This window comes from Somniosus microcephalus, chromosome 2 (assembly GCF_052327205.1).
Source record: "Somniosus microcephalus isolate GS21.2 chromosome 2, FLI_Smic_1.0, whole genome shotgun sequence".
NCBI lineage: Eukaryota > Metazoa > Chordata > Chondrichthyes > Squaliformes > Somniosidae > Somniosus > Somniosus microcephalus.
In genome coordinates, this window is record NC_140988.1 from 291,813,570 (window position 1) to 291,838,371 (window position 24,802).

The following is a 24,802-nucleotide window of genomic DNA, read 5'->3' on the forward strand; positions in this document are numbered from 1 at the left end:
CCCGCCCCCCCCGATCTCCCGAGGCCCGTACCCCCCCGATCACCCGAGGCCTGCCGCCCCCGAGCTCCCGAGGCCCGCCCCCCCCGATCTCCCGAGATCCGCCCCCCCCGATCTCCCGAGGCCCCCCCCGATCTCCCGAGGCCCGCCCCCCCGATCTCCCGAGGCCTGCCCCTGATCTCCCGAGGCCCCCCCATATCCCGAGGCCCGCCCCCCCGATCTTCCGAGCCCCACCCCCCCGATCTCCCGAGGCCCGCCCCCCCCCGATCTTCCGAGCCCCACCCCCCCGATCTCCCGAGGCCCGCCCCCCCCGATCTTCCGAGCCCCGCCCCCCCCGATCTCCCGAGCCCCGCCGCCCCCCCCTCGACCTCCCGAGGCTCCACCTGATCTCCCGAGCCCCGAGCCCCGCCCCCCGCCCGAGCCGGCTTCAACAGCAGAGAGAGAGACGCCGCCGCGCAACCTACGGCGTGAGGCCGGGCTGGACTCAAGTCGCGCGCGCTGACTCCTGCCCCACCCGCCTTTACTAAGATGGCAGTGGTAGCGACGCTCGGCGGAAGCCCGCCCCTCCAGCCTTCACAAAGATGGCGGCGATCGGGGGCTGCTTGTTGACTGGGGCCGGGAGGTGCCTAGTTCGGGCGTGGGTGCGGAGGAGAGGCCGCGGCTTCGAGGCCTACCTGGAAAAATGGGGAAAGGTAGGAAAATTAATGAGATTAGATAAAAGATTTAGAAAGTAATTAACTTTTTTTAAAAACAATATGTGTTTTAAAAGCAACGTTTTTTTTAAAGACACAGAAAGCGGGAAAAAGAAAGGAAAACTTTGGAATCAAAATGGCGGCGACTCACCTCGGTTCAGAACGATAAGGCCCGCCCACACATGCACTGATTGGTCGACTGTCAGGTCACCAAAGCGTAGGATTGGTCAATCATCCCGTCACTCGACCGTAGGAGGGCCCGGCCGCACGCGCTAGGAACCCGGCATAAGATTGGTCGACCTCGAGGTCACTCTATCGCTAATGAGCAGATAATGAGATGCTAATGAGCGGAATGTTGAACGTTTTTTGGATACCGCGGGCGCGATTTTTGTCCGGCCGAAACGTAAATATGCTTACGACCGTTTTGGAACGGTCAGCTTTCTTTTGACGTAACACACGCGTAGGTATGCTCTATAACTGTTGCGCGCATAGCCGGACAGACGCACACCCGAGGACAGACAGACAGACAGATAGACAGACAGACAGACAGACAGATGTATCCGTTTATATATATAGAAGCTGGAGTGCCCGGCGGTGCCGAGGCTTTTTCGAGAGGATGTTGTTGTTAGAAAAGAGAGAGAGAGCGCGACTTGGGGGGAGAGAGAGAGAGCGCGACTGGGGGGGAAGAGAGAGAGCGACTGGGGGGAAGAGAGAGAGCGACTGGGGGGGAAGAGAGAGAGTGACTGGGGGGAAAAAGAGAGAGCGACTGGGGGGGAAGAGAGAGTGCGACTGGGGGGGAAGAGAGAGAGCAACTGGGGGGAAGAGAGCGAGCGACTGGGGGGAAGAGAGAGAGCGACTGGGGGGAAGAGAGAGAGCGACTGGGGGGGAAGAGAGAGAGCGACTGGGGGGAAGAGAGAGCGACTGGGGGGAAGAGAGAGAGCAACTGGGGGGAAGAGAGAGAGCGACTGGGGGGAAGAGAGAGAGCGACTGGGGGGAAGAGAGAGAGCGACTGGGGGGAAGAGAGAGAGCGACTGGGGGGAAGAGAGAGAGCGACTGGGGGGGAAGAGAGCGACTGGGGGGGAAGAGAGAGAGCGACTGGGGGGGAAGAGTGAGAGCGACTGGGGTGAAGAGAGAGAGCGACTGGGGGGAAGAGAGAGAGTGAGAAAGAGGGGGGGAGGAGGAGGAGGAGAGAGGGAGGAGGGGGGAGGGGGAGGGAGGGGGAGGGGAGGAGGAGGGTGGGAGGGAGGGGCGGGGGGTTGGAGGGAGAGGGAGAAGGGGGAGGGGGGGAGGTGGAGGATGGGGGGGAGGGAGAGGGGGAGGGGAGGGGAGGAGGGAGAGTGGGAGGGAGGGAGGGAGGAGGGGGAGAGGGGGAGGGGGAAGGGGGGTCTGAGACGGCCGATTGCGGCTGGCCGGGCCCGGTTGCCTTGGTAACTCTCCTCCCCTCGCCGCCTCCCGATCTCCGGGCCTGGGCCTGAGCGGCCAATTGCGGCTGGCGAGCCCGGTTGCCGGGGTAACCCTCTCCGCTCCCCCTCCCCTCCTGAGCCCCGGTTGCCTTGGTAACCCTCCTCCCCTCTCCGCCTCCCGATCGCCGGGCCTGGGCCTGAGCGGCCGATTGCGGCTGGCGAGCCCGGTTGCCGGGGTAACCCTCTCTGCTCCCCCTCCCCCCCTGAGCCCCGGTTGCCTTGGTAACCCTCCTCCCGTCTCCGCTCCCGATCTCCCGGCCTGGGCTGAGCGTCCGATTGCGGCTGGCAAGGCCGGTTGCCGGGGTAAGCCTCTCCACTCCCCCTCCCCTCCCGAGCCCCGCCCCCCCCCCCCGAATGTACCACCAGGAGCTTGCAGTGAGCCCAGCCAGCCTTTACCAAGATGGCTGGCCGCTGGCTCGGAATCGGGCCCAGCGGCGGGGGGGGGGGGGGTGGTGAGGGGTGGGAGGAGCTTGCCACAAAACAATTGCCTAGGGTCCAGCATGGCTGGCAACAGATGCCCAGGCTTCGAGGCCTACCTGGAAAAATGGGGAAAGGTAGGAAAATTAATGAGATTAGATAAAAGATTTTGAAAGTAATTAACTTTTTTTTAAAACAATATGTGTTTTAAAAGCAACGTTTTTTTTAAAGTCGCAGAAAGCGGGAAAAAGAAAGGAAAAGTTTGGAATCAAGATGGTGGCAACTCACCTCGGTTCAGAACGACAAGGCCCGCCCACACACGCACCGCTTGGTCGACCGTCAGGTCACCAATGCGTAGGATTGGCCAATCGTCCCGGCACTCGACCGTAGGAGGGCCCGGCCGCACGCGCCAGGAACCCGGCATACGATTGGTCGACCTCGAGTTCACTCTATCGCTAATGAGCGGATAATGAGATGCTAATGAGCGGAATGTTGAACGTTTTTCGGATACCACGGGCACGATTTTTGTCCAGCCGAAACGTAAATACGCTTACGACCGTTTCGGAACGGTAAGCTTTCTTTCGACGTAACGCACGCGTAGGTACGCTCTATAACTTTCGAGCGCATAGCCGGACAGACGTGAGGACAGACAGACAGATAGACAGACAGATAGACAGACAGACAGACAGACAGAAGTATCCGTTTATATATATAGATTTAGAGAGGAAAGAGAGATCGGAGATGGGGCAGTAGTTAACAATGACAGAGGGAACATGGGTGGTTTTATTTTGAAAAGGAATGAAAGCAGTGGTTTTGAAAAGGAGGGGGACAGTGCCTGAGAAAATGGAACCATTTACAATGTCAGCTAGCATGGCGGCCTGTAATGGACAAGGATTTAGTGTTCGGGTGGGGATGGAACTGAAAGTTTGGCTTTGTGGACAAGGCGGAGGGGGTGAAGCACAAAGGCAAATGAATGATCTTGGTGTTGGACATGAAGAAATTCATGAGCTTCACGCACTTGTTTTTAGAGGCGAGGGTGGAGGGGACAGGGAAGAGGGATTTAAAGAGTTGATTGGTAGTAGAGATGGATCCTAGAGTTATCTTTGCCAGGATGATCCTATAGTGGCCGATTTTGGCAGATGCGAGAGAGGCCCAATTGAGCTTAATGTGATCAAGCCAGCTCTAAATGGATGGCTAAGCCAATTGTTCACCAGATACGCTCACATTAGCATCCCTTCGACTGGGGGAGTGAAGATGGGGGCCATAAAAGGGGAAATAACTTGGATGGGAGACACTGACGGTTTTGCTGGGCACAAAAGGTGTCAGAAAAGGGATCATATTTGTTGCAGCATGTTCAACTGTGACATAGTTTGCGTAACCCTTATAGAAATATGGGGACATTTTCCAGTTGCCATCCCTGATGATGTTGGAATGGAAGTTGGAAAATTGGACCGAGATTGATGTTGGCAGCTGTGCAGACTTTTGGTCAAGCTTTAGCGCAGAGCCAAAGGAGATTGCACTGAAAACAGACAGGAGTTCATTTTAATATTGATATATATATTTTTAAAACATACAACTTAACATGTGCAATTTTCATTGATTCTTGTCAGGAATACTCTGTGTGCTGAGTTCACCTATAGAAAACTGGAATTAAAGGTGATCACATTCTTGACTGACAGAAAATCAATATAAATATCTGAAAATAGAATGTTTTTATTTGTTTTGTTGTCATGTTGCTTTTGAAGCTGTTAGTGGTCTCTTAACATTGTCCATATACTTGTAATAGTGCAATGTTCCTCAGCCTTACCTTGGCAGATATCTTGAGGCTATTAACCTTGTTTCTCATTTTCTCCACATGCTCTGTATGTTTAGATTGCTGTGACTATTGTAGCCATCACCCCTCAAGTAACCTGGATATTTTTTCTGCTACAAAGGTGTCCTGGGATGCCACACAGGGTAACCCTCCTTTGCTGTACTTGTTCCTCAAGAAACTCCAAACATGTCTCAGGAAATGGACATGATAAGACAACTTTCTTCAGTCATTTTACCTTTGGTACAACAGAAACAGAAGCAGCCCCTTCAAATAACAACTGCAGTCTTTAAGTACTGCAGCTGCCCCCATTTTCCCCCCTCCATCCCTACTGACAGCAAGCTCCTGCAGATAAGCCCAATTTGAGCTGGAAACTTGTCATTAATAGTTAATGAGGCTGACTTTGTAAAATCCTGTGAGATTGCTTGGTGTGATTTCAGCAGGTGCTACTCTTGCTGTTCCACTGCTTTAGCGTCAAGACTAGAAAATTGACATTATTATGCACAAAGCATTGATTGAGATGTTAACTTCCATTTAACTTCAAGACATATTAGATGCTCCTCAGTTCTGTAGATTATCGGGATGCTTTTTTGGAACGTAATTCAAAGAACATTTTGAAATGTTCATCAAGAATCATAACCTGTAATCTACAAAGCTGTTTATTTTCTTTCCATTTATAATGAGTAGGAGCAGGAACATTTCCCCTGGTTGCTATGTAATCATAAGAGTAAGATTTCATATGTGAGCTATTTCTAGTGAAATTATAAACGTGTTCCAAAGCCATGCTGATTCATTATTACTCCCTAGATGCTTCATTATTGCTTCCTTCAGGTTGCCCTGTAAGGGCCGATTTTATGGATGTAGACTTCTGGTGGGGTCCTCATTCTCTGTCCATGAATATCAGGAAATTACAGGCACAATGCCCATGGGTAGTGCGCTCACGGTTGTTGACTATGTGCAGCCAGCAGGTGAACTCTGTGTCGATAGCACACGTTCAGAAAATAAATCCTCAAGTGTTTTACCTACAATGGATGTCGGGCTTACTAGCCAAGGGTTAACTTGATGCTTCTTGTTATAAATTGTATTACATTCACCCTCTTGCAATACTTCATCACCACTTCTCAAGGGCAATTAGAGATGGGCAATAAATGCTGGCCTTGCCAGCGATGCCTACCCACATCCCGTGAACAAATTTAAAAAAAAACTTCTGTTTACAATGATTCATGAATGATTCCAGCAAGATGTGACCAATTTCATTGGCTATTTCCTCAAGTACAGGAAACTTTGTGCTATCCGGCACCGACAGGACCGAGCTGTTGCCATCCCATCAAAACTGCCGGACAAACCAGCGCTAATGTTGAAACATACGGAGATTTTGAGCTCCGTATCTGGCAACAAACCCTGTTGCTTAGTAACAGCTTCTAAACAGTCGGCCGTACCTTGCAAGCTTCAGCGAGACCTTGCAGAGCCTGACTGGTGAAAAAAAAGCAACGAAAAGAAAAAAAACCTAACGAGACGACTCCTGATTTTTGCCGGTGGCTCGAGCATTCCGGACAGTTAACCTCCGGATAAACCAAAGTTTCCTGTACTAGTGGGATTGGGTGCCTTGTCCACCTTTAATAACCTCCACCTGTCGGTCACCTCTGTTCATAATTTTTATCATTATTAATATTTCATTGTATTGCCTTTGAAGTTCTATTTCTGTACTGGGAAGGCAGCTCATGATTTCCTTTGTGAATAAGAACAGAAAGAATAAGTATTGGATATCACCCACCCCTTAAATATCGTGTCGTCCATGGAATCCATTAGGGCTCCTTCTTTTATTTTGGCTGCTTGTTTGCTTCAAATATACATTTATTAACGACTTTAATGCTTTATGTTTGCATTCCCTAAACCTGAATCTTGTTTACCATTTTAGCTTTCTTGTCCATCTTCTTTTAAATGATTTGTTCTTGGGACATGAATGATAGCAGCAAGACCACATTTACTGCCCATCCATTGTTGCCCTGAGAAGGCGGTGGTGGGCCTTCTCTTTAAATCATTTGCAGTCCTTATGGTGATGGCATTCCCACAATGTTTTTAGGTAGGGAGTTGCATGATATTGGATCAGCAGTGATGAAGGAACAGTGATATATTGCTCAAGTCAGAATGGTGTGACTTGGAGCGGATCTCGGAGGTGATGCCGTTTTCATGACATTGCTGCTCTTGTCCTTCTCAGTGATAGAGTTTGCAGGGGGGGGGAGGTGCATTTGAAGCAAACTTGATGAGTTTCCTCTGCTACACTTGCTTCCTAATAGTATCTGGTTACTTTGTATTCTCACTACAGTAATATTTTCCTCGGAGTATTTTATTATTTTTACTGTTTTATTACCAGGAACGGTAGCATAGTGGTTATGTTACTGGACTTGTAATCCAGAGGCCTGGACTAATGGTCCAGAGACATGCGTTAAAATACCACCATGCCACCTGGGGAATTTAAATTTAGTTAATTAAATAAATCTGGACTAAAAAGCTACTGTAGTATTAGTAATGGTGACCATGAAATTATCAGATTGTCGTAAAAACCCATCTAGTTCACTAATGTCTTTTAGGGAAGGAAATCTGCCGTCCTTACCTGGTCTGGTCTATGTGTGACTCCAGACCCACAGCAATGTGGTTGATCCTTAACTGCCCTCTGAAATGGCCAAGCAAGCCACTCAGTTGTAACAAACAGCTACAAAAAACAATAATAATAAAACCGGACGGACCATCAGGCATCGACCGAGGCACCGGCTTTGGACACGACACGACACCCAGCCCAGTCGACACTGCAAAGTCCTCCTCACTAATATCTGGGGTCTTGTGCCAAAATTGGGAGAGCTGTCCCACAGACTAGTCAAGAAACAGCCTGACATAGTCATACTCACAGAATCATACCTTTCAGCCGATGTCCCAGACTCCTCCATCACCATTACAAAAGCAAAATACTGTGGATACTGGAAATCTGAAATAAAAACAGAAAATGCAGGAAATACTCAGCAGGTCAGGCAGCATCTGTGGAGAGAGAAGCAGAGTTAACATTTCAGGTTGATGACCCTTGTCAGAACTGGAAAAAGTTAGAGATGTAACAGATTTTTAAGCAAGTGCAGGGCAGGGAAAAGGGGAGGGGAGGAAAGAAAAAAAGGAAGGTCTGTGATAGGATGGAAGGCAGGAGAGATTAAAAGACAAAAGGGATGATGGTGCAAGGCAAAAGAGGTGAGGGAGGGGACCTGAGTAGGTCTCGAACAAAGAATATTCCACATATCCCACGAAAAAGCAGGCATAGCTAGGACCCATGTGGGTTCCCATAGCAACATCTTTACTTTGGAGGAAGTGAGTGGAGCCAAAGGAGAAGTTGTTCAATGTGAGAACAAGTTCAGCCAGGTGGAGTAGGGTGGTGGTGGATGGGGATTGGTTGGGCCTCTGTTCAAGGACGAAGCGGAGCGCCTTTAGGTTGTCCTTTTGGGGGATGGAGGTGGAGAGGGATTGGACGTCCATAGTGAAAAGGAGATGGTTAGGGCCAGGAAACTAGAAACTGTTAAAGTGGCGGAGGGCATCGGAAGAGTCGTAGATGTAGGTGTGAAGAGACTGGACAAGTGGAGAAAAAATAAGAGTTGAGAGAGAAAGAAATCAGTTCAGTAGGGCAAGAACAGGCTGAAACGATGGGTCTACAAGGGCAGTCCTGTTTTTGGATCTTGGGAAGGAGGTAGAAGTGGGCTGTGCAGCATTGGGGAACTATGAGATTGGCGGCCATGGAGGGAAGATCGCCAGAGGAGATGAGGTCAGTGACAGTCTTGGAAACTTTGCTTCCAATTTCCACCCTTCCCTTACCATCACATGGTCCATCTCCAACACTTCCCTTCCCTTCCTCAACTTCTCTGTCTCCATTTCTGGGGATAGGCTATTGACAAACATTCACTATAAGCCCATTGACTCTCATGGCTACCTGGACTACACTTTATCCCACCCCGCTTCCTTTAAGGACTCTATTCCATTCTCCCAGTTTCTCCATCTCCGTCGCATCTGCTCTGACAATGCCACCTTCCATACTAGTGCTTCCAATAGGTCTTCCATTTTCCTCAACTGAGGATTCCCCTCTACCATGGTTGACATGGCCCTTGACACCTTCCCCATCCTCCCAGAACCACGATAGGGTTCCCCTTGTCCTCACCTTTCACCCCACCAGCCTCCACATTCAACAGATCATCCTCCGCCATTTCCGCCACATCCAGCGTGATCCCACCACCAAACCCATCTTCCCCTCCCTTCCCCTTTCAGCATTCTGAAGGGACCACTCCCTCTGTGACACCCTGGTCCACTCCTCTATCATCCCCAACACCCCTTCCCCTTCCCCGGCACCTTCCCGTGCAAGCACAGGAGAGGCAAAACATACCCTTTTACCTCCTCCCTTCCCATTGCCCAGGGCCCCAAACACTCCTTCCAGGTGAAACAGCGAATTACTTGTACTGCTTGCAATCTAGTATACTGTATTCAGTGCTCATGATGCGGTCTCCTCTACATTGGGAAGAACAAACGCAGATTGGGGGACCGCTTTGCGGAACACCTCCATTCAGTCCATAAGGGTGACCCCGAGCTTCCGGCCACCTATCACTTTAATTCTCCGCTCCACTCCCACTCTGACCTCTCTTTCCTCGGCCTCTTATACTGTTCCAACGAAGCTCAACGTAAGCTCGAGGAACAGCACCTCATCTTTCGATTAGGCACATTGCAGCCTTCTGGGCTCAACATCGAGTTCAACAATTTCCGACCATAACCTCTGTCCCTACTTTTTTTATGGCAGCTGTTGCTGATTCTGCCATTTCCATTTACACCTCATCTAGACTCATCTTTTGTTTCTTAACTTGTCCCATTACCATCTCCTATAGCCTTGCACCATCATCCCTTGTGGAGATGAAGTCCCATCTTCACACTGAGGACACCCTCCATCATGTTGTGTGGCAATATCACCATGCAAAATGGGATAGATTATAGATTCCGAAGAGATCTAGCAGCTCAAAACTGGGCATCCATGAGGTGCTGTGGGCCATCAGCAGCAGCAGAATTATATTCCACCACAATCTGTGACCAGGCATATTCCTCACTCTACCATTACCAGCAAGCCAGGGGACCAACCCTGGTTCAATAAGGAGTGAAGAAGAGCATGCCAGGAGCAGCTCCAGGCATACCTAAAAATGAGGTGCCAACCTGGGGAAGCTGCAACACAGAACTACATGCATGGTAAACAGCAGAAGCAGCACGCTATAGACAGAGCTAAGCGATCCCACAATCAATGCATCAGATCAAACATCTGCAGTCCTGCCACATCCAGTCGTGAATGGTGATGGACAATTAAACAGCTAACGGGAGGAGGAGGCTCCATGAACATGCCCATCCTCAAGGCTGAAGCGTTTGCAACCACCTTCAGCCAGAAGTGCCGAATGGATGATCCATATCGGCCTACTCCTGAGGTCCTCACCATCACAGAAGCCAGTCATCAGCCACTTTGATTCACTCCACATGATATTAAGATATGACTGAGCACACTGGATACAGCAAAAGCTATGAATCCTGACAACATCCCGGCTTTCGCGCTGAAGACTTGTGCCCCAGAACTAGCCATGACTCTAGCCAAGCTGTTCCACCAGAGCTACTATACTGGCATCTATCCAACAATGTGGAAAACTGCCCAGGTATGTCCTGTCCACAAAAAGCAGGACAAATCCAATCCGGCCAATTACCGCCCCATCAGTCTACGCTCAATCATCAGCAAAATGATGGAAGGTTTCGTTGACAGCGCTATCAAGTGGCACTTATGCACCAGTAACCTGCTCACTGATGCTCAGTTTGGGTTCCACCTGGACCACTCCGCTCCAGACCTCATTGCAGCCTTGGTCCAAACATGGACAAAAGAGCAGAATTCCAGCGGTGAGGTGAGAGTGACTGCCTTTGACATCAAGGCAGCAGTTGACTGAGTGTGGCATCAGGGGGAAAACGATCCACTGGCTGGAGTCATACCTAGCACAAAGAAAAATGGTTGTGGTTGTTGGAGGTCAATCATCACAGCCCCCGGACATCACTGCAGGAGTTCCTCAGGGCAGTGTCCTAGGCCCAACCATTGTCAGCTGCTTCATCAATGATCTTCCCTCCATCATAAGGTCAGAAGTGGGGATGTTCGCTGATGTTTGCACAGTGTTCAGTTCCATTCGCAACTCCTCAGATAATGAAGCAGTCATCAGGACTTGGACAACATTCAGGCTTGGGCTGATAAGTGGCAAGTAACATTCACGCCACATCAGGCAATGACTATTTCCAACAAGTGAGAGTCTAACCACTACCCCTTGACATTCAACAGCATTACCATCGCCAAATCCCCCATCATCAACATCTTGGGGGTCACCATTGACCGGAAACTTAATTGGATCAACCACGTAAATACTGTGGCAACAAGAGCAGGTCAGAGGCTAGGTATTCTGCAGTGAGTGTCTCACTTCCTGACTTCCCAAAGCTTTTCCACCATTGACAAGGCACAAGTCAGGAGTGTGATGGAATACTCCACACTTACCTGGAAGAGTGCAGCTCCAACAACACTCAAGAAGCTCGACACCATCCAGGACAAAGCAGCCCGCTTGATTGGCATTCCATCCACCACCTTAAACATTCACTCCCTCCAACACCGGCGTACTGTGGCTGCAGTGTGTACCATCTATAAGATGCACTGCAGCAACTTGCCAAGACTCCTTCGACAGCACCTCCCAAACCCGTGACCTCTACCACCTAGAACAACATGGGCAGCAGGTGCATGGGAACTCCAAGTTACACACCATCCTGACTTGGAAATATAATGCTGTTCCTTCATCATAGTTAGGTCAAAATCCTGGAACTCTCTCCCTAACAGCACTATGGAGTACCTTCACCACACAGACTTCAGTGGTTCAAAAGAAAATTCCTCTGTATCCTGTCTTCTAACAATGGGCCAGTAATTCCGGTCCCAACGCGTGAGTACGGATGGGGTACTCACGCGTGGGCCCGTTGGAAGTGCCGGATTACAGCATGCACAGTGCATGCACGGGAAACCGGCATTTCCTCTCCATCGAACTAAGGGGTTAAGAGGTCCAACGCGTGCGCGCAGGACTCTGCGCGCACGCGTTGAACTTCCTTCGTTTTGACAGGTTTGCGCGTGTGCAAGGGCCTGGACTTTTTAGAAATGAAAAAAGGAGGCGTAAGGAGTGGATTCTTGAAGGTAAGTGGTCTATTATTTAAAATTATTACACTTTTTCCACAACTTCATTGTTTTTAAGGACTTTACAGTAAGGTAAGTTTATTTTTAGACCCGATTTCGTAAAAAAATATTTTTTTCAAAAATGTTATTAATTGTTTTAAATAGTTTTTTTTAAAGTTATTTATAGTTTATTTAATTATTGGGATGTTTTTTTAAATTTTAATTAAAGTTAATCTAGTCTTTTGGGCGCCCGTACTTTTCAGTCTTTACTGTCAAACTCATGAATGAGTTTCCGCTCCTCTGATTGGCTGCAGAGTGCTCACCTGATCCCAGCCGGCACATCGCACTAACTACGCCGTTGGATCAGGTAAGCACATCGCGCCGACATCTGAACCGGGCCAGTGACAGGAAATGCAAGCAGGCCCGGGCTTCAGATGTCAGCGCGCAGGGTGAGTGCAGATCGGGGGCCTGCACGCGCGGCAAGCACCCGATCCTAATTTCTGGCCCAATGTCTTCCAATCCAGCCTTCTTAGTCTCCCCCTTGTCCCTTCAAAATCCACCTTTCTGAAGTTGAGTGCTTATTACACTTCTCCCCTTCTCTTTCATAAGCCTGACTTTAAACTCAGTCATACAGTGATGTCTTTTTCTGAGGTGTTCTTCAGCTATAAGCTCCTCTACTCACATACACTTTCCAATTACTTGGCAGTGCTGTAAATTAGCTCCACTCCCTGCTCTGACCTCCTGCTGCTCCAGTACTGAAGCACTGCTGTGGGCGGGAACTTTTGTTTGATTTCATGTCCTGATCTCACAAAACTATTGTGAGAATTCCCAACCACAACAGCATTTCAACCCAGAGCAACAGCAGGAAGGAGCTTGAACTAGGACTGAGAATGGGAACTGAGGAAAGACACAGGAACAAAATATGTCAGCATGGACTGAGCAGTGTGTAGATTGAAGAGCGTCAATGTGAGCTAAGGAGGGTCTGGTCTGAACTGAGGTGGGAGGGGAGAGGGGCGGCAGAGGAGAGCGCTGGTGTGTACTGAAGGAGGATAGGAAGGAGAATGGCAACAGGAACAGGAGAGGGTTGAGGGAGAGAGTATCTCTGAAATGTGAGAGGATGGTTAGAGAAAGAGTACCTCTGTGAATTAGAGGGAGATAGTTGAATGGAGTGGAGGGCCTGAATGAAAGGGGGAGGGGAATTCACTCCTGAAGAAAGGGAAAGAGTGAGGTAGCATTTGGGAAAGTGATGGTCTGGTTGAGTTGGGATAAATCCATTTATTACTTATTTTTCCAAGTTTTAAAATATTAAATTATATCAATTATGAAGTAAAATTGTGTTTAAAATTAATTGGAATGCATTGTTTCATTGTAAAGATTACACTTTTTTCAGGGGAGCCTACCTCTGCCTACCCGGAGGTAAGCATGTATCAATGGATGTGGAAAGGGGCATCATTTGGCAGGTTTGTACAATTTTAATTTTGCTGCCTACACCCTTGCAGATCCAGTATCAAATCTCCTTAACTGTTTCAGTCATGTAATAGCCCAGTATCATGTTCAGAAACACTGCGCCAGTTCTTTCCCTCTCTGGCACCTAGGGGTCACCATAATAGTGGTTACAGAAATCGGTTGTCCCTTACAGCTCTCATCTGTCCGTTATTGCAGGAAGTCTCACTCTCACAGGTAAACCCCTCCAAACTCACCCAACTTTTCGAACCAATGTCCTCTTAACATTGGCGCGTCTGAAAAACCTGGTGACTGTCATCTCGGGATCGATCTTTTTTGGACCTGATTTGCATTCACAGGGCCCTTCGCGTTATCTAGTTCAAATATAAGCCACTGCCCCAGTAGTCTATATTGACTCTTGTGTTGGTGCAGATCGCAGGTTCTATCGGGAGCCCTCTCGCAGCTGGTTGCTGGGAAACCCGCGCTGGCAAACACACGCACTCACACATTGTAGATCCAGTGCCTGCCACCGCTATGTAGTCTGTAGCTAGCAGATCTCATCAGCACTTTGCACTTCTTTTGTCTGTTTTTTTTTTGGTTTCCCCCTTTTGCTGACTACATCATGATGGACGCTGAAAACGACTCGATCAGCAGCAGCAGCGGCAGCAGTCCTTCGGGCGGATCGAGAGAATATAAAGTTGTGATGCTTGGCGCTGGTGGGGTTGGGAAAAGCGGTAGGTTTGAAACTGACCGATTTGTGCAACTTGCATGTCAGGAGCGTCTTAAACCCACGTAGAAAGCAGGCGGGCGGGCGGGCGGGATTGGGCTCACCACCGTTCGCTGGCAATGCCCGTGTCAGGGTCACAACGATCAATAACGAAGCTTACCAGCCGGCAATAGCAGTATTAAAGTCCTGTAAATAAAGAGATTTGCAGCGCGGTGGAGCTGTCAGCGAGGCTGATTCAAGTTACAGGCGTTTGTTGTATTGTGCAATCCACCCACCTCTTACACAGCACTGACATTTCAGCTGTGTACTGAGCTCAGGATCATTGTTTGCCATTGCCATGGAAATTGAATACTAGAGCACTGTAACTTGACAGTTCTCTGATGTTTAGAAAACGAGGAACTAGTATGTTCATATTTGTAGAGTTTCTGATAATCTTAACAAAGACCAAGAAGTACTGTTGGTACTTAAAGAGAAATAACCACAATGGGGTTTACTCCTGTCCAACCAGTGCATTTTTAGCTGTTGTAAGATGAATTAGGAAATCTGTATTTATGACGAATTGTAAGCCTGTATTAAAACCGAAGCGGAAAACGTCATGATTTTTTTTAAATTCGTTTTTATGGGATGTGGGTGTCACTGGCAAGGCCAGCATTTATTGCCCAGCCCTAATTGCCCTTGCGAAGGAGGTGGTGAGCTGCCTTTGAACCACTGCAGGCCGTGTGGTGAAGGTACTCCCAAAGTGCTGTTAGGGAGGGAGTTCCAGGATTTTGACCCAGCGACGATATAGTTCCAAGTCAGGATGGTGTGTGACTTGGAGGGGAACTTTGAGGTGGTGGTGTTCCCATGTGCCCGCTGCACAAATGGATGATTTCATTTAAAATAAATATCTTGACTTAACTAGTTGATATGAGCCTTTTAAAAATGGGTTGCATTTACATAAAGAAAGACTTGTATTTATATAGCACCTTTCACGACCACCGGACGTCCCAAAGCACTTTACAGCCAATGAAGTACTTTTTGAAGTATAGTCACTGTTGTAATGTAGGAAACGCAGCAGCCAATTTGTGCACAGCAAGCCCCTACAAACAGCAATATGATAATGATCAGATAATCTGTTTTTGTTATGTTGATTGAGGGATAAATATTGGCCAGGACACTGGTGATAACTCCCCTGCTCTTCTTTGAAATAGTGCCATGGGATCTTTCACATCCACCTGAGAGAGCAGACAGAGCTTCAGTTTAACATCTCATTTGAAAGACGGCACCTCCAACATTGCAGCGCTCCCTCAGCACTGCAGTGTAAGCGTAGATTTTTGTGCAGAAATCTCTGGAGTGGGAGTTGAACCCATGCCCTCCTGACTCTGTGGCAAAGGTGCTACCAACTGAGCCACAGCTGACACTAGCATGGAGGCAATAGCAGACAATGAGCTGTTTTCAATATGTTCTGATATCCAGTGATAAAAGTGTTTTTTTAGTGAAACACTTTCCCACCTAAGTTCCATTTAATTAGGAATGTTGGTTCAAACTATTTGAGCCCTGTCCCAAATCACAACACTGCAAGTCAGATGCAGATGAGAAAGGCCATGCAGTCCATCCAGAGATGATCTACAGTCCACCCATCGCAGTAACTTGCTGTTTCTTAAATGATTCTGGGTGTGTAAGCTGCCACTAAACTACATGGAAATCCATTTCACATGTTGATCACACTTTTCCCGATATCAGTCCTAAATAAGTAACTTTCAAAAGGGAATTGGAAAATATTTGTAAAGGAAACATTTGCCAGGCTATGGGGAAAGAGCAGGAGTGTGAGACTAGTCAGGTAGCTCTTTCAAAGAGCCAGCACAGGCATTATAGGCTGAATGATCTTCTTCTCACCTGTATGATTCTATGATTTGTTTTTTGTTAATTTGAGCTTGTGTGCCTTGTCCTACTGGCATGGTTTAATTTAAAGCAGTATTCCAGATGTATCTTTCCTATACTGTGTGCTTTTGTATAATACTTTTATAGGGCCCCCTCTTAGTTAGAATGGTATTTTAATAGCACTTTTCATGTCCCAAAGCATTTCCTAATCAATAAAGTACATTTGAAATCTAGTCACTGTTGTAATATAAGGAAACAATTTACATGCTGCAAGGTCCCAGAGGAAAACTCCCCTACTCTTCTTTGCATGTGGTGTGGGATTTTTTTCATCCACCTGAAAGACTGGTTTGTCATTTCATCTGAAAGGCGGCCCCTCCAACAGTACCGCATTGAAGTGTCAGCCTAGATAAGTCTCTGAAGTAGGGCTTGAACCATAATCTTCCAACTCAGAAGTAAGGTTAACTACTACTGACAGGCAGAAAACCCCAAATTTCTCCAGATTTTCCTGATAATCTATCCTCCATAATTTGTGGTTCTTCTCTCCTCTGCCTCCACAGTTTACCCATTCATCGCCAGATCAAGCATTATTGGGTTCTGCTCTCCTCTGCCAAAACTGCTCACTATTCCATAGAATCATAGAAAGGTACAACACGGAAGGAGGCCATTTCAGCCCATCATGTCCACGCCGGCCAACAAAGAGCTATCCAGCCTAATCCCACTTCCCAGCTCTTGGTCCATAGCCCTGCAGGTTAGAGCATCCCAAGTGCACATCCAAGTACTTTTTAAATGTGGTTAGGGTTCCTGCCTCTACCACCCTTTCAGGCAGTGAGTTCCAGACCACCACAACCCTCTGGGTGAAGAAATGTCCCCTCAAATCCCCTCTAAACCTTCTCCCAATTACTTGAAATCTGAGCCCCCTGGTTTTTGACCCCTCTGCTGAGGGAAATAAGTCCTTTCTATCCACTTTATCTATGCCCCTCATAATTTTATACACATCTGTTCCAAGGAAAACAGACCCAGCCTATCCAGTCTTTCCTCATAGCTAAGATTCTCTACTCCTGGCAACATCCTTGTAAATCTCCTCTGTACCCTCTCGAGTGCAATCACATCTTTCCTGTAATGTGGTGACCAGAACTGCACGCAGTACTCTAGCTGAGGCCTAACTAGTGTTTTATACAGTTATAGCATAACCCCCCTGCTCTTGTATTCTATGCCACGGCTAATAAAGGCAAGCATTCTGTATGCTTTCTTAACCACCTTATCTACCTAGCCTGCTACCTTCAGGGAACTGTGGATATGCACTCCAAGGTTCCTTTGTTCCTCTACACTACTCAGTGTCCTACCATTTAATGTGTATTCCCTTTCCTTGTTAGCCTTCCCCAAATGCATTACCTCACACTCCTCCGGGTTGAATTCCATTTGCCACTGTTCTGACCATCTGACCAGTTTATTGATATCTTCCTGCAGTCTACAGCTTCCTTCTTCAGTATGAACCACACAGCCGATTTTAGTATCATCTGCAAACTTCTTAATCACACCCGCTATGTTCAAGTCTAGATCATTGATATATACCACAAACAGCAAGGGACCTAGTACTGAGCCCTGCAGAACCCCGCTGGAAACAGCGTTCCAGTCACAAAAACACCCATCAACCATTACCCTCTGCTTCCTGTCGCCGAGCCAGTTTTGAATCCAACTTGACACTTTGCCCTGGATCCCATGGGCTTTTAACTTCGTGACCAGTCTGCCATGTGGAACCTTATCAAAAGCCTTGCTAAAGTACATATACACTACATCAAATGCACTACCCTCATCTACCCTCCTTATTACCTCCTCAAAAAATTCAATCAAGTTTGTCAGACACGACCTTCCCTTAACAAATCCGTGCTGATCATACTGGAATGCAAAGATAACCCCCGGCTTCTCTTCTCCACTAAACCATCTTCTTAAACCCCTCTCCCCTGCCTTCTCCACTCTCACCTCCAACAAAAAGTGTGAGGAGCTCATGGACTTCTTTGTCACTGGGATTGAGACCATTCATTCAGCTGCCTTTGCCACTTCCCTCCCTTCCCCTTGCCCACCAGGCCAAACATCCCCTAATGTTCCCCCCTGCCCTCGCCCTGAACTCGCATCTTTTTGTAGAATCTCTCCTATCTCCCCATATGCCCTCTCTGAGATCATCTTGTTCATGAGACCCACCTCCTGCTCCCTCGTTCTTATTCCTACCAAGCTGCTGACCACCCAACTTCCCTTCCTGGTCCCCATGTTAGCTGATATTATTAACGGTTCGCTCTCCTCAGGTACTGTCACCCTTCCCTTCAAAATAGCTGTTCTATTTTAGATTATCACTGATTATGGAAGGCATGTTGCTCATCTCTTCCCAAGGAAATATATGGAGGAAGTAAATATTTCGGCCTAGAAATTCAGTAGGCTTTGCACCCAGTTTTCGCCCAAAGAGGGCTTTTGCGCCACTTGCTGAGCTTTCACCGATATTCAGCGCTGCGGTAATGGCGGCGTTAGCCAGTAGCGCTGCGCCGCCACTGATGACGTCATCGGTGTGCGCAGTGCCCCGCTACCGCCCCGCTACCGCCCCGCCCGCCATATTTAGTTGCGGCCGCCTCTTCCGCAGCGGCCGCAAACAGCGACCAGAAAACGGGGCCGTCCTGTAGCCTTAGTGGGGCGCTTTAAGGTGGAGGTGCGGCCGGCCGCTTTTTCGGCGGCCGCCTGCCCGCACCTCCTTCCCCGGCCTCCTCCACCCCCCCCCCACGCGGCATTGCCGGCTGCTTTCCGCGAACCCGGCACTTCTCCGTGGTGCCAGGCTCATTTGCCGGCACTATCCAACGGCGATCTCCCCGTTGCAGGCACCTCCCCCTTAAGAGAAGGAGGAGGCCTGCAGTACCGCAGCCTGCCGCTCCGCAGTGGGTGGCGCAGCGGCGCCTAGAGCGCTGAAATTCAGTTTCAGCGCCCCAAGCGGGGGCGGGCACACCCTGGAATAGCGCCCGGTTCCGACTTGGGGCGCAAAAACTGAATATCTGACGGGCGCAACTGGCTCCGCGCTCAGCGCTAACTTTTGGGCGCACGCCAGCTGGTGGGCCCAAAGTGAATTTCTAGGCCTTAGTATATCAACTATAATGGGCGATATTTTGCTGCAGGAGTGAATCTAACGGTGTCTGCAGCGAGGGAAACAATGCATCTGGGACCTGAGTGAACCGAGCAAGCAACTATGCATCTCCTTAACCAATCAGATTGAAGGATTTTGAAATTAGCAGCGCAAGGACTGAGAAGGGAGTGTGAATTGGAGTGGGTGAATTCAATATCAAATCAGGTGCAGAAAAAGAAATAGAGAGCACAAAATAAAGATTGAATTAAGAGAGAGAAAAAATAGACAGAAAGGTAAAGTAAAAAAAAATTTAAATTTAAAATTTGACAATTTAAAAATCTCCCAACAACAATTAAAACCTGAAGGAATGAGACTCCACACTTGTAATAGTTAATTTTCAGTGCCAACAAGGTTGATTGGCAGTAATGAACAGTTATCACATTGGTAAAAGGGTACTTGGACTGGAATGGACAGAAGTTAATCTGTAGTGAGTTTAGTTTGTATCTACCACGTAAATGCAGCAATTTCACACCATTCAATGCATTTCAGTGGTGAGGTAGACAGTGAAATGCTGTTTTCGTGAAGCTAATGGCAGAGCGGCCCAACTCGGACAGCAACTTTTGGATTTTTGAGTTTAACCTCGTATCTGCCCCTTGCCTGAATTTGCTGTACCATTTGCGCATAAATAACGCTGAGCGCCATTATATTGACAGGAAAATCTGTACCATTATCTCCCTATGTGGCTCGATGTCAAATTTTGTTTGATAATGCCTTGGGACGTTTTACTACATTAAAGGCTCTATATAAATGCAAGTTGTTGTTGTTGTATTGGTAGGACCACTGAGGGCAAATGACGAATACTATACTTAGGCTACATTAGCTTTGGTACATCCGCACTTGGAATATTGCGACCAGTTTTGGACCTCATACTTGATGAAAGATATTGAGGCTTTGGTTAAGATGCAAAAGAGGTAACAGGATGCTGCCAAATCGAACTCTTAGTATGAGAATAGGCTGTGAGAGTTGGGGTTATTTACTTTAATGAAATGTAGGCTGAGAGGGGATATGATTGATGTTTTTAAAATGATGAAGGAATTGGATGCAATGTGGTTATTTGAAATGGAAGGGATGATAGGACTGGAGGCTTTGTCTAGATACCAGATGGTATGACTTGTCACAGAGTCACCACTCTCTAGAACAAATATACAATACATGTGATGAGTGTGAGGTCACTAGATTCCTTTAAAAGGGAACTTAGCAAGTTCCTGAGAGAACAGTGTCAGTTACAGGGAGTTAGTAGTTAGTTTAGAAAGTGATGTATCTCTATTGGAGTCTCAGGAAGTCGGAGAGGACTTGCTCAGAGTTTTTCCTGAATTGACCACATTTCTTTGTCTGGTCCAAGAGACAGCGTTACTAGGAGGTGGGGCGGCAGTGTGTGAAGTTATACTGTCAACTGGATGGGGCGAGCTTAATGGGTCTGATAGTCTTTACTTGTCCTTTTTGTATGTTTGTATGTGCAGACTGGCGATAATCTCTGGGCCCGGCCTGGTGTGTGGCTCAGAGAGTTCACCCAGTCAGGAGCTGAGGCCAGGGACAACCCCCAGTCTGCAACCCGCATCGGAAAACTAATTTCTTCCCCTTTCTGTTGCTTGCATACAAATTAGATGTACAAATTCTGTGTACAAATTAGAAAGCACGGTGTTAGTTAACCTTCCATGTTTATTTCTAGATGTTAAACTTCTCACATTTAAGTCGTTGAAATAATGTAGCTTTTAAATCATATGAACATACAAAAAATTACAGACAGGAAAAGACCCTCTGGTCCATCCAACTTCTCCCACCCAACTGCAATGCCTTGTGCATCACAATATATAGACTCCCCACCAATGTTCCGTCTAATTTTGGGGGGGTACACAGCCCCTTTAATGGGCTGCACAGCTCATGCCAATTTCCACACATGCGCGGTTTTTCCATTTAAAAGCCGATGAGCCAACCTGCGCAGGACCTCCACACCACGGCGCGGCCACGCAGCTTAATGGGAACATTGCTCCCCACCCCACCTGAGACCATGTGATCTCCTGGGTGAAGCGAAAAACCAGATTAAAAACCAAAGTCAATTTGAGGGAAAAAATTCTGGGAAATTCCTCTCTGGCACCCTTACACGATCAAAACTAGTCCAGGAGATCACTCTGGCCCTGGTAAGGTCAGGCAACTGTTTTTCCACTCCTACTGTGCAGACACCAGGGCCTCGGAGCCTGGTCTCCAACGATCTTCAGTCCAGCTATGTACCAGCAGGCAGTCCCCAAACCTTCAGCGATGACTGGAAACCAGTTGGTGGGTTGTCCAGAGTTCCACTTCTATCATGGCAGCTGGAAAAAAAAGTTCCAATCTTTTTTTTAAAGTGTCAACTGTAACATAATAGAAACTTAGTAACAGGAGTAGGCACTTTAGCTCCTCAAGCCTGTTATAGAGTCATAGGCTGCGATTTTTCCTATCGATGCGGCTTGGGGGCGGGACCGCTGCCTTCCTGGTTCCAGCCCGTCCCCAACGACATCAGACGCACAGACACAATGTTGTGTCAATTGGCCTTGTTAAGCCCACCCTGCGGGCTTGCCGGCCAATTAAGAGGAAGCCGGTGTCAGATGACATCAGTTGATGATGCGTCACCTGCCGGGTTTCTTAAAGGGGCCACTCCCACTCTGACCTCTCCATCCTTGACTTCTTACACTGTTCCAATGAAGCTCAACGTAAGCTCGAGGAACAGCACCTCATCTTTCAATTAGGCACTTTACAGCCTTCTGGACTCAACATCGAGTTCAACAATTTCAGACCATAACCTCTGCCCCTATTTTTTTTTCCACATGGCAGCTGTCGATCATTCTGCCATTGCCATTTACATTACATCTAGACTCATCATTTGTTTCTTAACTTGTCCCATTATCATCTCCTTTTGCCTTGCACCATCATCCCTTTTGTCTCTTAATCTCTCCTGCCTTCCATCCTATCACAGACCTTCCCTTTTGTTCTTTCTTCCCCTCCCCCTTTCACTGCCCCTACACTTACTTAAAACCTTTTACATCTCCAACTTTTTCCAGTTCTGATGAAGTGTCATCGACCTGAAACATTAACTCTGTTTCTCTCTCTACAGATGAGATCACCTCTTATTCTAAATTCCAGAGAATATAGGCCTAGTCTACTCAATCTCTCCTCATAGGACAATGCCCCCATCCCAGAAACCAGTCTGGTGAACCTTCGTTGCACTCCCTCTATGGCAAGTATATCCTTCCTTAGATAAGGAGACCAAAACTATACACAATACTCCAGGTGTGGTCTCACCAGGGCCCTATTTAATTGCAGTAAGACATCTTTACTGTTATATTCAAATCCTCTTGTAATAAAGGCCAACATACCATTTGCTTTCCTAATTGCTTGCTGTACCTGCATGTTAACTTTCAGTGATTCGTGTACAAGGACACCCAGGTCCCTCTGAACACCAACATTTCCCAATCTCTCACCATTTAAAAAATACTCTGCTTTTCTATTTCTCCTACCAAAGTGGATAACTTCACATTTCTCCATGTTATATTCCATTTGCCATGATCTTGCCCACTCACTTAGCTGTTTATATCCCCTTGAAGCCTCCTTGCATCCTCCTCACAACTTACATTCCCACCCAGCTTTGTAGCATCAGCAAACTTGGATATATTACATTTGGTCCCCTCATCCAAATCATTGATGTAGATTGTGAATAGCTGAGGCCCAAGCACTGATCCTTGTGGTATCCCACTAGTTACAGCCTGCCAACCCAAAAATGACCCATTAATTCCTACTCTCTGTTTTCTGTCCATTAACCAATCCTCAATCCATGTTAGTATATTACCCCCAATCCCATGAGCCCTAATTTTGTTTAATAACCTCTTGTATGGCACCCTATCGAATGCCTTCTGAAAATCCAAATACACAACATCCACTGGTTCCCCCTTATCTATTCTGCTAGTTACAATCTCAAAAAAACAGATTTGTCAAACATGATTTCCCTTCCATAAATCCATGTTGACTCTGCCCAATCCTATTATTATTTTCTAAGTGCCCTGTTACCATGTCCTTAATAATAGTTTGTAGCATTTTCCCTACTACTGATGTCAGGCTAACTGGTCTGTAGTTCCTATTTTCACTTTCCCTCCTTTCTTAACTAGTGGGGTTACATTTGCTATCTTCCAATCCACGGGAACTGCTCCAGAATCTATGGAATTTTGGAAAATGACAACCAATGCATTCATTATCTCTATAGCCACTTCTTTCAGAACCCTTGGATGTAGGCCATCGGGCCCAAGGGATTTATTGGCTTTCAGTTCCATTAATTTATACAGTACTTTTTTTTACCAATACTAATTTTCTTCAGTTCCTCATTCTCGCTAGAGCCTTGGTTCTCCACTATTTGGATATGGTAGAAAGGCTTTGGGGAGTCAGGAGGTGAGACACTCGCCACAGAATACCTAGCCTCTGACCTGCTCTTTTTGCCACAGTATTTACGTGGCTGGTCCAGTTAAGTTTCTGGTCAATGGTGACCCCCCAGGATGTTAATGGTGGAGGATTCGGTGATGGTAATGCCATTGAATGTCAAGGGGCGGTGGTTAGACTCTCACTTGTTGGAGACAGTCATTGCCTGGCACTCCTGTGACATGACTGTAACCTGCCACTTATCAGCACAAGCCTGAATGTCGTCCAGGTCTTGTTGCATGCGGGCATGGACTGCTTCATTATCTGAGGAGTTATGAATGGCACTGAACACTGTGCAATCATCAGCAAACATCCCCATTTCTGACCTTATGTTGGAGGGAAGGTCATTGATGAAGCAGCTAAAGATGGTTGGGTCTAGGACCCTGCCCTGAGGAACTCCTGCAGTGATGTCCTGGGGCTGTGATGATAAGAACATAAGAACATAAGACATAGGAGCAGGAGTAGGCCAGTTGGCTCCTCGAGCCTGCTCCGCCATTCAATAAGATCATGGCTGATCTGACCTTGGCCTCAACTCCACTTCCCTGCCCGCTCCCCATAACCCTTGACTCCCTTATCATTCAAACATCTGTCTATCTCCACCTTAAATATATTCAATGACCCAGCCTCCACAGCTCTCTGGGGAAGAGAATTCCAAAGATTAACGACCCTCTGAGAGAAGAAATTCCTCCTCATTTCCGATTTAAAAGGGTGCCCCTTTATTCTGAAATTATTCTCCCTAGTTCTAGATTCCCCCACGAGGGGAAACATCCTCTCTGCATCTACCCTGTCAAGCCCATTCAGAATCTTATATGTTTCAATAAGATCCCCTCTCATTCTTCTAAACTCCAATGAGTATATGCCCAACCTGCTCAACCATTCTTCATAAGATAACCCCTTCATCTCTGGAATCAACCTCATGAACCTTCTCTGAACTGCCTCCAATGCAAGTATATCCTTCCTTAAATAAGGAGACCAAAACTGTACGCAGTACTCCAGGTGTGGTCTCACCAGCATCCTGTACAGTTGTAACAGGACTTCCCTACTTTTATACTCCATTCCCTTTACAATAAAGGCCAACGCTCCATTTGCCTTCCTAATTACTTGCTGTACCTGCATGCTAACTTTTTGTGATTCATGTACAAGGACCCCCAGATCCCTCTGTACCTCAGCATTTTGTAATCTCTCCCCATTTAAATAATAATTTGTTTTTTTATTTTTCATACCAAAGTGGATAACCTCACATTTTCCCACATTAAACTCCATCTACCAGATTTCCCCCCCTCACTTAGCCTATCTATATCCCTTTGGAGATTCTTTGCGTCCTCCACACAATGTGCTTTCCCACTTATCTTTGTATCATCAGCAAATTTGGTTACATTACACTCAGCCCCTTCATCCAAGTCATTAATATAGATTGTAAATAGTTGAGGTCCCAGCACTGATCCCTGAGGCACCCCACTAGTTACAGTTTGCCAACCTGAAAATGACCCATTTATCCTGACTCTCTGCTTTCTTTTAGTTAGCCAATCCTCTATCCATGCTAATATATTACCCCC

The 24,802-nt window shown here is 47.4% G+C and overlaps 1 protein-coding gene across 2 annotated transcripts in view; it reads left to right on the forward strand.

The window, feature by feature from the left end:
- The first annotated feature begins 423 nt into the window (after window positions 1–423).
- LOC147123455 (GTP-binding protein Rit2-like) overlaps window positions 424–24,802 on the forward strand; it is a 538,426-nt gene continuing 514,047 nt past the window's right edge. The window contains exon 1 of one of the 2 annotated variants that reach the window (XM_085973243.1): window positions 424–689. In XM_085973243.1, the coding sequence (XP_085829369.1) occupies window positions 680–689 (10 nt within the window). In that variant the 5' untranslated portion in view covers window positions 424–679. Of the gene's footprint in view, window positions 690–13,574; window positions 13,794–24,802 lie in introns of those variants that run through there. The other variant, XM_085973234.1, reaches the window with a different exon arrangement.